The sequence below is a fragment of the Hippoglossus hippoglossus genome, chromosome 21 (assembly GCF_009819705.1).
Source record: "Hippoglossus hippoglossus isolate fHipHip1 chromosome 21, fHipHip1.pri, whole genome shotgun sequence".
In the NCBI taxonomy this organism is placed as follows: domain Eukaryota; kingdom Metazoa; phylum Chordata; class Actinopteri; order Pleuronectiformes; family Pleuronectidae; genus Hippoglossus; species Hippoglossus hippoglossus.
Genome location: NC_047171.1, coordinates 24,403,112 through 24,421,334, shown reverse-complemented (window position 1 = coordinate 24,421,334; position 18,223 = coordinate 24,403,112). Strand labels below are relative to the sequence as shown.

Sequence of the window (18,223 nt, the reverse complement as noted above, 5' to 3'; positions counted from 1 at the left end):
TTTATGACAACTGAAGGCTACCACAGGTTCTCTTTAATGTGTGGATGGGGAGGGTGAGGTGAGGGGGATTCAGCTGCAACATGCAACTTCACCACTAGATGTCAATAAATTCTACACACTGGACCTTTAACACAATTCTGTCAAACTTTCTAAGAAACAAAAATGTATTAGTTGAGGTTACCTTCCACAAGATCACTGAACTTTTGTTAGTTTGTATGTAAATTAGGACCATGTTCTTTTCCCTCAGACTACTTGCTGCTTTATCAGCTCACTCTTCAATCACCACGATTGAGATACTGCACAGACGGTTGTCCATCCAAGGTCTGATTGGGGAACATAAAAACATGTTCATATACGCAGGTCAGTTTTTCTGACTGTACTTTCCTCATCCTTCTATGGTGGAATGAAACTAGATCAGTTATTGTAGGGTACCACTGGAGAGATTGAGTGTGTGAAAATATAACAAGATGCAGGAGCTTCAGGGAACATCACATGTTGGTAGTATTACTGATATGTAAGATAATACATAACATGATGTGTGTAAGTATCTCACTGTGTCCCTGTCAGAGCTTCAGAGTAGACAAAGGCACTGAAGAGATAAAAGGAGGAAGTGGGTGAAGAGGAGATGAGCAGAGAAGGCGGTGGAGCACAAATTTGGCAGAGTGAGACAAACAGGAGGCCTAACCTGGTGTTGCCGGACAGATTCTCAGAGACTGTGGACCTTTCTCAATAGATATGATTGTTGGTTGTACATCACTGTGTGGCCTGCTGGAAGCTGCTTGATATGTTTCACTATGAATGTTTTCTTGGTGCTGCGTGGTTTCCTGTTGCTCCTGATTTTCGGTGTGTATGATCATGCAGTTGGGGCAAAGAGACAACAACCAGTGTTTTCACCTGAGAACCACAACTCTCGCCTCCGAAGCCTCTGGAAGCTACACATGAGGGACTCCCTGCTGAAAGGTAAAGGTCAAACAGCACATAGGAAACTTTCTTTAATGCTTATCCTCAAAATATTTTTTTTCTCTCGATTGAACTGTGTTATGAACACATGATGATGTTAGTGGGACATGCTGTGGAAGAAAAGCTGTTAGGAAATAAGAACCCTAACTACATGTCATACAAATCTCTTTCAGTGCTTTCTGTAACTTTTCCTTTAGGGTATGATTTCCTTCAATCAACATTGTTGACTGTCTCCTTTGGTCTTCATTAGCTCACACTTTGTTTAACAGTGTAGCTGCTCAAGGCATGTATACTGTCCTCAGTGGTCAGGACAACACGTGTCATTTTGGAAGTGTACTATTAAATTAACTTGCCTTTCCTGCCACCATAATGTGTGTTGTCAAATCAACCAACAAGACTGAAATCTTAATGGACATTTTTGACTGTCTTAATATAATACATGATAACACATCTTTTGTATATGTTCAGAGATTTATTGTTCACTGTAATCATTAATATACAAAAGCTGCTTCATATTAGCTTCAGTTGAAGTTAATACTATAGGTGTAAGCAGTCTGATTTAAATCTTGATAGCTGTGTGTAGGTTAATTACTGGTGTGAATACTAAAATATATCACTATCACCACTCGGCATGGAAACTGTAACTGTGCAGAAAAACGGTATTCAATAAAAAAATAACTGGACGGTAGGCATTTCTCTAACTCAGACTACTGAAGCCTTGTGTCACCATCAGATCGACATAGGGACATTTTTGCTTTGAACCAGGAATCTCTTAAAAGGAGGAGGAACAATTATAATAACATGGCATTTCACCATCAAGGACAACTAGTTATTAAGTACCTTGTACATCAGCAACAACAAATCATCTTTTCACATTGCAGGTCCTAGTCCTCATCCAGTCGAAGAAGGGGTCAAACGGCAGCTGCTTTACTGCCGTGTTGGCATTGGCTACCATCTCCAGATTCTGCCCAGTGGCTCTGTTGGAGGCATCCACAAACCCACAGAGTATTGTAAGTTCAGTCCACACATACAACCTCCTTACCATGAGCTTGTGTTAATGTTTCAAGTTTATTTAGTCTGTATTGTAAATTTGGTCCATTCATTTATGCTTTGCTCTACTCTGCATTTCTAAATCTCCACAAGCTTGGCTCAAGGTGTTTGCTATGAAGCATGGAGTGGTGGGAATCAAAGGAGTCAAGAGCGGCTTGTACCTCTGTATGAGTCGAGAAGGCCTGGCATATGGCGCGGTATGTAGTCCCCCTTCACATCTTCAATACTGCATGGTTTAAATGTGTCATATATGTTTACTATATTAAAAAATGCACTCCTCAAACCTGAGTCAAAGAGCACTATGTTAAGAATGCGATTGTACCTAAACACTATAAACAGGTAGCTGGGTGGTTGTGGCTCAGGTGGTAGAGCGGGTCATCCACTAACAAGAAGGTTGGAGGTTTGATCCCTTGCTCCCTATTGCACAAAATGTAGTGTCCTTCAGCAAGATACTGACCCCAAATTGCACCTGATGGCTGTGTTGGCAGTGGGTGTGTGATGTTTGATAGATACACATAGAGCCACTGAATGAATGTGTGTGAATGGCAAAAACTGTAAAGCGCTTTGAGCAGTCATCAAAACAGACCATTTACCTAGGTCTCCATAATGGGACATCATAAATGTGGTTGTCTCTTCCAGGAGCACTTTTCTGCTGACTGCTTGTTGAAGGAGATCCTGGAAGAAAATCATTACACCACCTATTCCTCTCTGTCTCATCCGGGCATCTACCTGGCTCTTTCCCACAAAGGAGACCTCAGAAAGGGTAGCAGTGTGGGCAGCCACCAGTCCTGCACACACTTCCTTCCTAGAAGACCACCATGATCCGGGCACAGGACAGCCAGCTTTTCGAGAAATAGAGCCAAATTACAAATATAGTTCATGTTGCCAGTCCAGCTTGTGAGGAAAGCAACAGACCTCCACACAGCAGGTTTCAGGTTTGTCATTTCCACACATGTATACTTGACACACATACCGAGTGACAAAATGGTGTTCCTTATGGACCTCAGTGTGACAGAACAGACGCCACACAGTCTTATGGATGATAGTAAGAGTGAATACTCATATTTGCCGAAACAAGGTTAACATTCATGCACTTTTCCTTGTGACTGTAACCAAAAATAAGTCTCACCAGAAAGAAATGATTTCCCATTGTGTCAGTGTTGAGTTAGCCCATCTTGATGGCCATGTCTTGTCATGTTGTAGAATTTCAATGAAAACAAAGGTGGAAGAGGTTTCATTTCATAGTGAGTTTACCACCATACTCACTCTACCAGTCTCCACAAGGCCCTGGTGTCTGTAGCTGATTATTAGTTTTTTGATTGGATTACTGTTGAAGATATTCAAACAACAAAAGCAGTGAAATATTTAGTTTATAAAAGGCCTCCGCCTCCAACAGTGCCACCATGGTAACAAATTCAAAAGCGGTTTAGCAATTGGGGCATGTGGGAAGACAATGGGTAATTGTCTGGGTCTTTTTCTGATACCAGTGCTAAAACTCTAAAACAGCTCCATTGCCTAAATGGTGCAGAGGATATGATTTTTTAATTGCTAAAGCAAATTAGAAGTTGAAATTTAAGATCTAAACCGTTAACTGTTTAAAGTATATTTGATAACTAAATAACAGTTTCAGTGCTTAATACAGCAAAATGTTCCAGCCCCAAACTCGTGATCAATTGTCTTCCTACTCCTGTGGCTAAGGACATCCACACTGCCATGCTTGGTATGGGGTTATGCAAGCAGTCAAACACGGAGCATCCCTGTTCGCACAATAGTGTTTTGCCACCAGAGTTAACTGTATTGTTGTCCACAAAAGATAATAAAATTTTCATAGCCAATATATAGCACAAACCTTGTGGAAATATGGTACTACTGCAAAAAATGTGTAATGTTGAGTCGGTGTGTGCTTTTGCAAAAACGATGTCGGACACTAGTTTTCTCTGGCCCTCTCCCTAACACAACAGGTGATGACATGTTTAGCCGCATGTTGTCTTTTAACCGCTGGCTGTCGAGGTGGTGTCCTGTAAATGGTGTGGGCTTTGTAGATAATTGGCAAACTTTCTGGAGGAAACCTGGTCTTGTTAGGAGAGACGGCTTTCATCCCACTTGGGATGGAGCAGCTCTCTTATCTAGGAATATTACTCAGTCTATTAAATGACAACCCAGAGTTGGGACCCGGACGCAGAGCTGCAGTGCTACACACGTCTCTGCACTCCCTCTGGATCAGTCACACAACCACAAACCCATAGAGACTGTCTCTGTCCACCGTCCCATTAAATTATGTAAATCAAACAACAGAGGGAGAATTCTACACAAAAACCAAATAAAAATTAACACAACCTCTGCAACAACTCAAGAAACAAAGACTTTTAAATGTGGACTTTTAAACAAAAGATCACTATCATCAAAGGCTATTTTAGTAAATGAACTAGTCTCAGATCAAAAAATAGATTTATTGTCCCTCACTGAGACCTGGCTGCATCCCGATGAATATGTCAGTCTAAATGAATCTCCTCCCCCCAGTCATATAAATTCACACGTTCCCAGAGAATTTGGTCGAGGAGGTGGAGTTGCTGCTATTTTTAACTCCAGTCTATCAATTAATCCTAAACCTAAACTAAGCTACAACTCATTTGAATGTCTTGTTCTTAGTCTTCCACACCAATCCAAGAAACACCAACAGCCAATCATATTTGCTGTAGTTTAAATGGTAAATGGTTTTGTATTTATATAGCTCTTCTCTAGTCTTGATGACCACTCAAAGCTCTTTACAGTACAGTTTTACATTCACCCATTCACACACACAATCATACACTGCATCTATTAGCAGCACTTTTTTTGTTCGATGAGGGGCAAGTCGGGGTTCAGCATCTTTCCCAAGGACACTTCGGCATGCAGATGGGGAAGACTGGGGATCGAACTGCCGTCCTTCAGGTTGGAGGACGACCGCTCTACCACTCACACAGCCACCCGTTTACCGTGCCCCTGGGGCTTATTCTGAAGTTTTAACGGAATTCCCTGAGTTTTTATCAAACCTAGTCCTAAAAACCGATAAAATTATTATTGTTGGTGACTTTAATATTCATGTTGACAATAATAATGATAGCCTTAGCGTAGCATTTATTTCAGTACTAGACTCAATTGGTTTCAGTCAGTGTGTACACCAACCTACTTATTGTTGTAACCACACACTTGACCTTCTATTATCATACGGTGTCAAAATTGAACATCTAACATTACTTCCATGTAATCCAATTCTATCAGACCATAATTTAAAAACCTTCGATTTTTCATTATCAGAATATATGCCACTAATAATAAACTCATTTTCTAGATGTCTACCTGATAGTGCTGTAGCTAAATTTAAGGAAATAATTCCGATTACATTTAAACCCGTATTATCCGTCGATATAACCAACGAATTCTTTAAAAACCCTAGCTCCACTGAGATTGACCATCTCGTCGATAGCTCTGTAAAGTCATTACGATTAACATTAGACTCAATAGCGCCTCTAAAAAAGAAACGTGTAAAACATAGTAAATTAGCTCCGTGGTATAATTCCAAGACACATGAGTTAAAACAAGTATCAAGAAAACTAGAAAGGAAGTGGCGCTCCAACAACTGTTTTGAAAATCTCCTAGACTGGAAGAGTAGTGTTAAAGCATATAAGAAGGCCCTCCACAAAGCAAGAGCTGCCTACTATTCAAAACTAATAGAAGAAAATAAAAACAACCCCAGGTTTCTCTTCAGCACTGTAGCCAGGCTGACAGAGAGTCACACCTCCACCGAACCAGTATTCCTCGATCCCTAAATAGCAATATCTTTATGACCTTCTTTAATGACAAAATTCTAACTATTAGAAATAAAACCAACCATCTCCTGCCCTCAATTGGCACTAATACTTTATCAAGAATAGAAATCTCAGAAACTGCTGAGAATCTTATCAATTATTTAGACAGCTTCTCTCTGATCACCCTTGATCAGCTGACCAAACTAATCTCATGTTCTAAACCAACCACTTGTATCTTAGATCCCATTCCTACAAACTTACTTTAAGAAATTCTGCCCCTAATTGATAGTTCGTTACTGAACACAATCTGTCATTATCATCAGGATATGTACCACAGTCCTTTCAACTAGCTGTAATCAAACCCCTTATCAAAAAATCCACCCTGGACCCGGAGGTTTTAGCCAATTACCGACCGATATCTAATCTCCCCTTCCTGTCTAAAATCCTTGATAAGGTTGTAGCCAATCAGCTGTGTGAGTTTCTCCAGGAAAGTAATATATATGAAGACTTTCAGTCGGGGTTTAGAGCTAATCACAGCACGGAGACAGCCTTGGCAAAAGTCACTAATGACCTTCTAATAGCTTCAGATCAGGGATTTGTGTCTGTCCTCATCCTGTTAGATCTACCATCAAATTTTATTACAGAGACTAGAACAGTTAATTAGCATTAAAGGAACCGCCCTAAACTGGTTTAAATCATATTTTTCTGATCGATTCCAATTTGTGCAAATTAATGATGAGTCATCTGCGCGCACCAAAGTTAACCACGGTGTTCCACAGGGCTCTGTCCTCGACCCAATTTTATTCTCAACATATATGCTTCCACTAGGAAACATTATCAGGACACACTCGGTAAATTTCCACTACTATGCGGACGACACCCAGTTATACTTGTCAATAAAACCTGAACAATGTAATATATTAACTAAACTCCAAGCATGTCTCAAGGACATAAAAAGCTGGATGACCCGCAATTTTCTCTTATTAAACTCAAATAAAACAGAGGTTCAAATACTTGGCCCTAAACACCTTAGAGATACATTATCTAACGATATAGCTGCGCTAGACGACATTGCCCTTGCTTCCAATGAAACAGTCAGGAACTTGGGAGTTTAAAATTCTCCTCCTCACCTTCAAGGCCCTTAATAATATGGCACCATTATACCTCAAAGAGCTGTTAGTACCTTATCAACCCACTAGAGAGCACTGCGCTCCCAGAATTCAGGATAACTTGTCGTCCCTAAAGTCTCTAAAAGTAGAGTAGGAGCCAGAGCTTTCAGCTATCAAGCTCCTCTCCTGTGGAATCATCTCCCACTTTCAGTTCCGGAGGCAGACACCATCTGTACGTTTAAGAGTAGGCTTAAAACCTTCCTTTTTGATAAAGCTTATAGTTAGAGCCGGTCCAGGCTTGTCTTGGACCTGCTCGTAGTTATGCTGCTATAGGTCTAGAATGTCGGAGGACACATGACACACGGAGCTTCTCTTTCCAGCTTCTCCTTCCTCTTCTCCCTCCTTATCACATCAAAGAAATGAATATCTCATCAATACATGTTACAATGTATCAATACAATTTGTTCTTGCAAAAGAGAAATTTTGTATATGCTCTGCATGCTCTATATTTATTTTATGAAAGTGGCTCTAAGAGTCCACGTCCAGGGTTGGAGGGGTGGGCCAATCGTACCTGCACTCCTCACAATCTTGGAGACGTACAGGTCCTGGGCTTTTTTGGTGAGTGAGCCGATGTTCAGCTCCCACTTTAGGTCCTGGGTGATAAAAGGGGCCAAGGAAGCGGAATGACCTCACAGTGTCCACTGGAAAGTCACACAGGGTGATGAGGGCGGGCAGGACTTGGCTCTTCCTGAAGTCCACACTCATCTCCACTGTTTTGAGAGCGTTGAGCTCCAAGTTGTTGTCACTGCACCAGGTCACCAGGTGGTCGATCTCCCACCTGTAAGCAGACTCATCCCCACCAGTGATAAGTCAGATGAGCGTGGTGTTGTCTGTCAACTTCAGGAGCTTGCAGTTCTCTGTAAGAGAGCTGTAAGCGTACAGGGAGAAAAGCAGTGGAGAAAGAACGCAGCCTTAGGTGGATCCGGTGCTGATGGTCTGGGGGTCAGTGTTTCTCCAGCTTCCCACGCTGACTCCTATCAGACAGGAAGTCTGTGATCCACCTGCAGATGGAGTCAGGCACACTCAACTGGGAGAGCTTGTCCTGAAGCCGAGCAGGGATTATAGTGTTGAATGCAGATCTGAAGTCCACAAACAGGATCTAGGCAGGAGGCCATCAGGACGAAACCTCACGCCACAAAAATGTTGTTTTCCTGACTGCTGCTGGCCTCGTCAACAAGCCCTGGGACCCTATCACTGGACTGCACTAATGTCCCCAACTGTGACTGTGACACTTTAACTTCCCGTGACAAATAACAGACTAACTGTACTTTGCACAATCCAGTCTCTAGTGTTTACTTACTGCACAATCCCTACCCTGATGCTAAGCATTTTTTATATTTATATTTGCTTCATATTTTTATAGTTTTTATATTTATATTTGCACAAATACACCACAGCAAATTCCTTGTATGTGTAAATCTGGTTGGCAATAAAACCTAATTCTCATTCTGATTCTGAAATGGGGGGAAAGTCAGCTTTAATCTGTATGGATTCTGGATGAAAAATTCATTACCTTCACTAATTAAGTTTAACAAAAATGTATCTTCATTCATAGTGATTAACAAGAAAATATATATATATGAAACTATAAATTAAAATGTGAAACAAATATGCCAAAATATCCGAGAGCAGTGAAAAAATGTGCTGTCCCAATCAGAGAGAGATTTAGATTTTTCAAGCCACTTTTATTTGCTCAGTAAAGTTCCAAAACAAATACAACAAAGTATCAAAAACTCAAAAAATGTAATCAAACCATATTCAATCCAAAATATGACCCAAAAATAAGCTGATCTTTCTTCACAGAACATAAAACTTGTTTGAGGCATCTTCTCAAAATCTTCTACATTACCTGTCAAAAGAAAGAAAGTGAAATCAGCTTTCAGTCTTGCCTTTAACATTCATCTAAAGATGCACGTTACGTCGAATGAGTCTTCAAGCTTGTTTCTCCTGCAAAGATAGATTGCCATCTTTGCTTGACCCAAAACAAAGTTCAAGAGTTGACATTTTATTTTCACTGTTGTACTTGTATCCCAGGATGAACATCTGATTGGGAAAAAAACATCAAACAAAGCAAACAAGTGAGTCAAAAACAGAAACAGTTTACAGCCACATCTCCGTGTAGAACCCTCCACTGTAAGTCAGGGCCGGATGAGCCCTGGAGAGTCAGTTCGGTCTTCTAATTTGTTCTGGTTAAGAAGTTTAACTAATAGATAATACATTGTTTTACCCGCCATGGTGCTCAGTGTGTTACATTTTTTAACTTTAACAAAAAACCTTCACATTTAAAGACAGGAACAATTTTTACATCAGGAAGAGGATCATTGATGTCAGGCTGAATTAGTCCAACACAGTGAGCAGTGATCAACAAAAGTTCAGGGGGTGTTAGCTGCTGTTTCCAGCCTCTCAGCAGGATGCTGACCACCCTGACTGACCTGATCCCCAAACGTGAGGCCAGACCTGCAGGGTTGTCCAGGTGAGGGCCACACACCTCCACCACATGGCCAAGTGTGAGGACTTTGGCCTCACACACTTTCTGAGGTAGGCCTGGTTCTGCATCACACCGGAGCAGAGTCCCATGAACCACTGGCTCTTTGAGAAGCCAGAGCAGAGAGTCACAGTTCTGAAGTCTCTCCTTATGGAACATTCCCCACACTTTGAGCAGTCCTTTGTAAAAACCTGGAAGGTTGTCCAACTTATATCCATTTATATCCATTAGAAACAATGACTCAGCCAGGCCCAGCCCACCACACCGCTCTAGTATGGCACGGGCTATGGGTCTCCAGACCAGGTCGCCAGGTCCAGTCAGGAGTGTTTGGACGAACTGGAGCCTGAAAGCGGCCCCCCTGCTCGCCAAGTGGACAAGTCCATGTCCCCCCTCCTCCTTAGGCAGAAAGAGAACACTCTGTGGGACCCAGTGCAGACGGTCCCAGAAGAAATCCACCATCACAGCCTGTATTCTGGCCAGCAGACGTGCTGGGGGGTCCACACATGCCAGTCGGTGCCATAGCATGGAGGACACCAGGATGTTAATGATAAGGGTGCGGCCTTAAAAAGTGGGCGAAGCCACTTCCATTTTGTAAGTCGTCCTTCTACCTTCTCTAAAACATTGTCCCAATTTTTACTCATGAAGGTTTCATCCCCAAGATAAATACCCAGATATCTCAGACCTTCTTTATTCCAGGTTAACCCCCAGGTAACATAAGCTCTCTGCTTAGCTCACTTCCCACTGCTAAAGCTGCACTTCATTCCCAGTTAGTTTTTGCAGATGATATTTTGCCGAACAGTTTCAACTAGTATATCGATGTCATCTTGTTTTTTAACAAGAACCATGACATCGTCAGCATAAGCAGATACCTTGAAAGCTTGTTGACAACCTGGGAGATTTATACCTGACAGCTGTACCCTCAGTTTGTGCAGGAGCGGCTCTATGGCTAGAGAGTACAGCATGCCAGATAGGAAGCAGCCCTGTCTGATTCGCCTCTGAACTTTAAAAGGAGAGCTTAAACCACCATTAATCTTTAGAGTAATGTTACCAGATATCAGCCTGCTGGGCACACAATAGGTCTGGTTTACATGAATGATATGCTCCATCACTTTTCTCAGCCTCGTGGCCAACACTTTGGACAAAGGTTTATAATCAGTGCAGAGCAGAGCTACTGGTCGCCAGTTCTTTAACTCCTGAAGATCTCCTTTTTTGGGGAGAAGGGTGAAGACCGCTCTCCTGCAGCTCAAAGGTAGCTGTCCTTTGTTAAAACTGTCTCTGAGGACCAACAGCAGATCTCTTCCAATCAGAGGCCAGAAAACTTTGTAAAAATCTGCAGGAAGTCCGTCGTTGCCCAGAGCCTTGCCGTTCTTTATGTTCTGCAGCGCAGCATGTAGTTCTTCAGCAGATATGTGTGTCTAGCTCTGCACTGACGTCTGCAGGAACCTTGAGTAGACCCTCATAGAACAACTGTGCCACCTCTGGTCTCTCTTGGAACTCCATCTTGAAAAGTTTCTCATAAAAACTGACAGCATATCTGCGAATCTCTGCAGACTCCTGCAGCAGCTGCCCTGTGTTGGACCACAGGGTGTTCATGAGTCTTTTTTGCCCATTCTTACATTCAAGGCCAAAGAAAAAGTGAGAGGGAGCATCCATCTTAACAACAGAACCGGGAGCGAACCAGAGCCCCTTGAGCAGAAAAACCCAACAGGTCTGACAGAGCTGACTTTTTGTTTTTGAGAACTTTAATGTGTTCTCCGTCTCCTGTGGATTATGCTAGATCTTGCAGATCCACTATTTCTCTCTCCAGAGCTTTCATAGACCTGGTCATGACCCTTGTGACATTGAGAGTGTACTGTATAGCCACAGATGCTTAATTTGACCCTTTCCTATATCCCACCACTGTTGTAGAGAGGTGTAGTCAGATTTAGTTTTTGAATAATTGTTCCAAAACAAACTGAAAGCATTTTTGAAAACATTGTCTGAAAGCAAGGCTACATTAAAGTGCCAGTAACTACTGCTGCATTTTATATTTTTGATAGAAACTGAAACCTGGTCTGTGAATGGTCTGAAATGCCAACTGGGTGTATGGAACAACTCTGAAGAGCATTGGCCTGATGTTTGAAACAATAAAATCTGTCCAGCCGAGCCATAGATAGTGTGTTGTCTTTAGTATGGACCCAAGTGTACTGAAACTGAGTGTGATGAAGGAGCCTCCAGGTGTCACATAGATCATTTTGTTCAATCAGTTTGACAAGACACCTCCTGGAGGCTACATGAGGTTCTGCATGGTTTCTGCCCAGAGTTGCATTTGCTGTACAGTTAAAGTCACCACCCAGGAACATGTGCCCTTCACCACTACACGTATTAACAGCAGAGTTTAAAGTGTTTAACAGAGTTACTCTTTCTGTGCCTACAGTTGGAGCATAAACATTAATGAAGGTTATTTTTACATTTTCAAACACAGCTAGTATTTTTAACAAGCGACCTTCTACAATTCCCTCTGTACCAGAGGAAACAGGAAGAAAGTCTCTGGAAAAGAAGATGGCCACTCCACCACTGTTACTGCTCTTATGGCTGAAGAAAAACTCCCCATCCCACTCCTTCCTCCACGCAGCTTCGCTCTCAGCTGTGCTGTGTTTCCTGGAGAAAGACAACATTTAACTTCCTGACCCTACACGGACTGAACAGAGCAGCTCTCTTCACATCTTCTCTGGCACCATTTATATTTAAAGGGCCCAGCTTTATGTCACACATGTTGAGGATAAGGCTGAAACTAACGTAGAGGATCACACAGACAGAGGAGAACAGACAGAGTTTAACCATCAATGGCCATTTGTGCTCGGACTTTGGACATTCGTTTTCTGAGGCGGAAAACTTCCTGATCAGTGAAGTTTGGTTGGTCGGTACCTTCTGTGTTTCTCATGAAGACTCTGACTGAGTTAAGGAACAGTTTTAGATCTGGGAAGAAATCTTCTACTTTAACCAGTCTTGTGCCCTTAGTGTCGTGTAGAAAGGTCCGGATTCTAGTGAAGGAGTAAACACTCTCTTCATCCACCTGCAGGTTCTGCTGTGTGTTCATCAAACTGTCCTCTGACTGAGAGGAAGAACAAGGTGGGGTTATCTTTGACACTTTGTTTGCTTGTTCACTGTTTGATTTGTTTTCTGGGCTTTTTCTTTTGGTTGACAGTTTGGAAAAATCTCAATCATGAAATCTTCTTCATCAGTGAGCACTGACTCCGCCACTCTAGTGGCTGTGTGACCAACATTTGTATATTGTGTTTGAATCATTGAATTATCTCTGACCTTGTTTTCCTGATGGTTGTCCTCACTGTTCTCCTCCTGTGAACCTCGTGTGTCGCTCTGTGGCTCCAGGCCTCGCCACCATCTGAGGCAGGCGGAGGCCCCCGATGCGGGAGCAGCGGAGCCACCACCATCTGAGGCAGGCGGAGGCCCCGATGCGGGAGCAGCGGAGCCACCACCATCTGAGGCAGGCGGAGGCCCCGATGCGGGAGCAGCGGAGCCACCACCATCTGAGGCAGGCGGAGGCCCCGATGCGGGAGCAGCGGAGCCACCACCATCTGAGGCAGGCGGAGGCCCCGATGCGGGAGCAGCGGAGCCACCACCATCTGAGGCAGGCGGAGGCCCCGATGCGGGAGCAGCGGAGCCACCACCATCTGAGGCAGGCGGAGGCCCCGATGCGGGAGCAGCGGAGCCACCACCATCTGAGGCAGGCCCACTCCAGAGGCAGCCGACCGGCTCACACCAGCTCTTTTTGGGCACAAGCGAATCAGATGTCCCTCATTTCCACAGCCAAAACACTTCATCGTACCTGATGTAACATGTACAGTGTAATTGAATTCATCAATTTTAAACCTGAAGACCAAATTTAGTTCTTCCTCGTTCTTTTTCAGAACCATGAACACGTGTCTCCTGAAAGACACAACATGTTTAAGGTTTGGAGATTTACAGTAGATGGGGATCATTTTTATCGGGGACATCTAAATCACCACAGCGCTGTTCATTCTTGAAGCAGACTTCACGCTATCATAGCCAACAACCTCACCTACAGCCAGACTAACCTCTTTGACAGAGCAGTCCACAGTTTGTGGAGGCCGAAGCCTCCACCTGCAGCAGCCATGCTGCACAGACACACTGGCAGCTACCAACTAAACTGCTACTACACACTACTACCACAGAAACACACTTCTACTATGAGTAAAGAAGGAAGAGCAAAGAAAAACAACAATCAAACAATCTGACACATTCTCCACGACACTCGCCAGACTCACTCCCAGCATGCACTGAGAGAGAGAGAGAGAGAGAGAGAGAGAGAGAGAGGTGAATTCGGGTAATGTGGGACACCTAAACTCCAGTCTGTTTATTTCCTGTTCCAACGAAATCTAGTCCTTAACTGAAATCACATGACTTCATGGGGGTGATGTCACAGAAAGGTCTGTTCCTAATTGTTAACAAATTATGTTTGTGATGTATTCAAGCAACAAAATATGCATAACATTTTTCAGATGTCAAATATGATTGATAATGTGGGACAGCATGCTTTAGGTAATCTGAGACAGTCATTTAAATTATATCTACAGCTTGCCATACAGTCCAAACTAATTACATGGCTCTGTTAAATCTTTAAGTAACAAAAAACACAACTTATTCTACAGTGCATGTGTGTGAGTGTATTTGCATAAAGCAGCTGGACAGTGAAGCTATTGGACAGTGTCCATGCATTGGCCTGCACACTCAGGGGACACATGAGTATGTAATCCTACCCAGAGAATGGGAGGTACTTGGTCAACTGATCCCCACTCTGAGTGACAGCACTCACCTGCTCAGATGTCCCTTTGTACCAAAGTTTAGGCACGGCAGGAAGGCAGCCATTAAGACAGAGAGGAGGAAGAAAAAATGACCGGGAATAGGGGTTACTGGAGTTAGATTAAGCATAACGAATGTGGAGAATGGCACAATGATGAAAATCTTTGGGGAGAACGGTATGTTGGACATAATTTGGACAAACTCAGTGATACATCCAGCTTTGATAATTCCTGATAGTTTTTCTCTTTGTTTCACCATATCCTCTTCCACCACTTTTATTTCTCTCCTATTGCTCTGTCAGTGTCTCCACTTATCCTACTGTTTCTCTTGTCTTTTTTGCAGATCCTGCTGCCAACGCTGCTGCTGCTGCTGACACATCAACCCCCCCATCAGTAAGTGGACAAAATACAGTCACATTAGTGCTGAAGCTATTAGATCACATTACATTCTTTGATTTAAATCAATTCATCTAGTTAAATACTTTTGGGCTTGGACTTCTTTCTCAAATCGAAAGAAATCACTTAAAATTTTGATTAGTTTTTTATAACATTTTATAGGCTGGGGACCTCATCTGTATCTTTTAAATACCCACCAGACACTCCAACAGGGAGCCTGTTAATTATGAAACTGTTAATTTGGTTATTTCTCATTTTTCTTGCCAATATTCATGTTCATCACTGTCCCCTGGGACCCCAAGCCTGACCAGCAATGGTAGTCAGCATGTGTACAAAATATGTAAAAATATATATATATATAATGTACATTGGTAAACTGTAATTCTGTGGCAGTGGAAACTTTAAATAAATCAACAAATGTTAGAGTAAATTCAGTTTTGTTACATTTTGTCCTGTATAGGAACATAAGGACCCCTCCAGGATAGAGGTGGTCTCAGTAACAGAAGAGGATCTCCCCATTGTCGAGACCCCCAACACAGTGAATGTGAGCCCCCTGGGCAGCTTCACTGCTGTCTCCTTTTCAGAGAATAATTCAGCCAAACCTGAAGAGCCCCAGTCTCCAGCTGCACCCAGTCCAACCATGCCAATCACCAAGGTGCAGCCATTTATTCAAGGTGAGACCCTGTGATGCTCTTGAGCAGTGGGCGGCGTGCTAATACAGAGCACTGGGGTGCCGCCCCCTCCAACATCCTGAGACAAAAAAGCCTGTATATAAATGTTAAACATGATTTAATTAGATAATAATAGTTTACTCGTAAAATGCGCCTTTAGACTAAGCGCCTGTGAGCCATACTGCGAGTCATACCTTGTGTGGGGCGCCGGCCCAAAAAAAGTGTATGTGGGTCGTTAAAATTTTGGCTGCCACGGGACCTGAGGCTGCTCTTTAATTGGTTGTTGCAGATTTTTTTCCGTGGGACGCAGCTCTCTGCGCCGCAGAGACTCCCACTTTTATTTACAACGAATAGGTATTGATTTACGTTTTTTTTAATCTAATGTGATTGCTGAACATCCAACGTCACTAAATTAATTTCGCTGCGAGCTGACTGGCTAACATATGGTGACTTTAAGAGGAACTGCGGCAAATCCTGCAATTTCTTAAAAAAAAAAAGAAAAAATAGGATAAAGGAGCTTGGTCCGGATGGACCCAAAAATAACAAAGAACAAATAACAATACAAGGGTTTCTCCTGCAAGTGTGCTCCGCACCACAAGTCTGTTTCTCTTAGATTGCCAACAGAGGGGGGAAAACATCCCCCTTTCTCCCACAAGGGTAATTAAAGTTCCCCCCTGTGTACCTCCATCTAAAAGATTGCCAAGGGAAGCATCACTGAAGACAATCAGGTTCAGAGCATTATTGTCACCCAAATGCTGAAACTTGAGTCAGCTTTTCCACCTTAAGCTTACGGACAACTTTATTCACTTCATGGATAGACTGTACAGTGGCATTTTTTGTATTAGATGCTAAACTACAGGTGTCTAAGATGACATCTGGTCTGGTCTGCTTAGCAACCCACAGTATCTGTCCTATTTTTCAACATGGAATCGCAGACTTTAGTAGAGGAATCACATCTGTTGAAAAGTTTTGTGAGCCTGCCCAAATAAAAATCATCAAAATGACAAGCAACTTTAAACTGATCATCTAACCAATAAAAGATTGCTGGATCGACCTTTGACATTTTACCACCTGTACTCAGCATGATTTCTTTCACTTTGTTGTACCGATATAGTGATGCATCTGCAACACAATATACCCCAATATACAATATACACCACAGCAGCCAGAGATGAACCATTCGGATTTTAGCATCGTTTATTAAGTCCAAACACACACTTGAACAAACATAAATAAACTTCAACTTAAAGGGACTAGCTCAGCACTAGTATTTCTCCTGTGTTCTCGGTCCTGAGTGTCCTGAGAGTGTCTGAGTCTCCGAGTGTCCTGTGTGTGTTTTTGAGGCAGCTCAGACGCTGCCTTTTAAGCGTGAGGATCCGCTAACAGCTCTCACCTGCGCTGATTGATCCTCTGTGGTGCAGGTGAAGGTGCTCTCCCAGCCCCCTCACCTCCACATCTGGCTTTATGTTGAACACCATCATTTCTGTTTACACATGTTACAGTCTGACTTGCTCTTAACTTTATACCTGTAGAAGAAACAGGGTTATGTAATGCTGGTATGTGTTTTCCTACCCTAGCACTTATAGTGGTGCCCTCTAGAGCAGGTAGCTTATCAACTAATGCAGAAGGGAGCTTAGGATTCTGCCCAAATACCAGTTGATATGGGCTGTAGCCATGAACATTGACGTACTGTTCTTAGCCATAAGGGCCCAGTCTAGGGCACTGTGCCAGTCACATCCATTTTCCCATTTCACCTTCTGGATGACCTCTGTGAGTGTCTGATAATGTCTTTCCAGTAGCCCGTTGCTCCGGGGACTGTATCCTGCTGTTGTTCTGGTCTCAATATTGAAGTTTTCTGCCATGTCTCTGATCTCCACATTGTTGAATTTTCCACCATTGTCACTGTTTAGTCACCATAGGGGACCGTGGACACTTATCCATGTTTGAATGAAGGACTTTTTAGTTTTTACAATGTTCCCTGCGCTGAAACGTGTGGTCGATGATGTGGAGGTACCATACACCAGTTTCCAACTCATGCTCATTATACTTCGAAGCTAGAAGTAAACCCACAACAACTGGCTGATCGTGATCATATTGACGGATCCTGTATCTAGCTGGCTGATAGTGATAATAATGGCGGATCCTGTATCGTGTTGGCATCTGATAGTGGTGGTGGACCACGATCGAGGTGGCAGCTGATGGTGGATCCTAATGGCGCCAGTGAATCATGACGATGGATTGTGGACTATGGTAGCATCCCATCGTGATGGTGGATCCTGATCGTGGTGGCTGTTGACCGTGGACTATGATTACAACAAGACTGATTGATATATAATATGTCTACTCAGATACCATTACTGACAATAATCCATCAATTCATTTACCTTCCATTAAGCTACAAAGTGTTTATTCTAATCAATAGGGTAAATACCCTTATCTCTCTGATGTTCTCCATTACACTTGACATCTATTGCACTTGTGTCCGTCCTGGGAGAGGGATCCCTCACATGTGGCTCTCTCTGAGGTTTCTACCTTCTTTTCCCCCTGTTAAAAGGGTTTTTAAGTAGTTTTTCCTTACTCTTGTTGAGGGTTAAGGGCAGAGGATGTACCACCTTGTTAAAGCCCTATGAGACAAATAGGGATTTGTGGATATGGGCTATACAAATAAAATTTGATTGAATTTGATTGATTGACGAGTTGGATTAACCTGTGATAATTCTTTATTTATATTTTGGTGTGGTTTTGAATCCAGCCCTCAATGGGTTGAACATATTGGTTTCCATTGACTGTTATTACATCATTTACTTCTCAACAAATTATACAATGTACATCAGTAAAGATTTTCAACTTGAATTATTCATTCATCCAGATCTGATGTGTG

At 42.7% G+C, this 18,223-nt stretch overlaps 1 protein-coding gene across 1 annotated transcript in view; it reads left to right on the top strand.

The window, feature by feature from the left end:
- Positions 1-418: 418 nt before the first annotated feature.
- The window catches only part of tmprss3a (transmembrane serine protease 3a), a 66,879-nt gene continuing 49,074 nt past the window's right edge, over positions 419-18,223 (top strand). The window contains exons 1-6 of the mRNA XM_034573374.1: positions 419-960; positions 1,842-1,970; positions 2,104-2,207; positions 2,650-2,773; positions 14,619-14,668; positions 15,132-15,345. Of these exons, the coding sequence (XP_034429265.1) occupies positions 795-960; positions 1,842-1,970; positions 2,104-2,207; positions 2,650-2,773; positions 14,619-14,668; positions 15,132-15,345 (787 nt within the window). The 5' untranslated portion in view covers positions 419-794. The remainder of the gene's footprint in view (positions 961-1,841; positions 1,971-2,103; positions 2,208-2,649; positions 2,774-14,618; positions 14,669-15,131; positions 15,346-18,223) is intronic.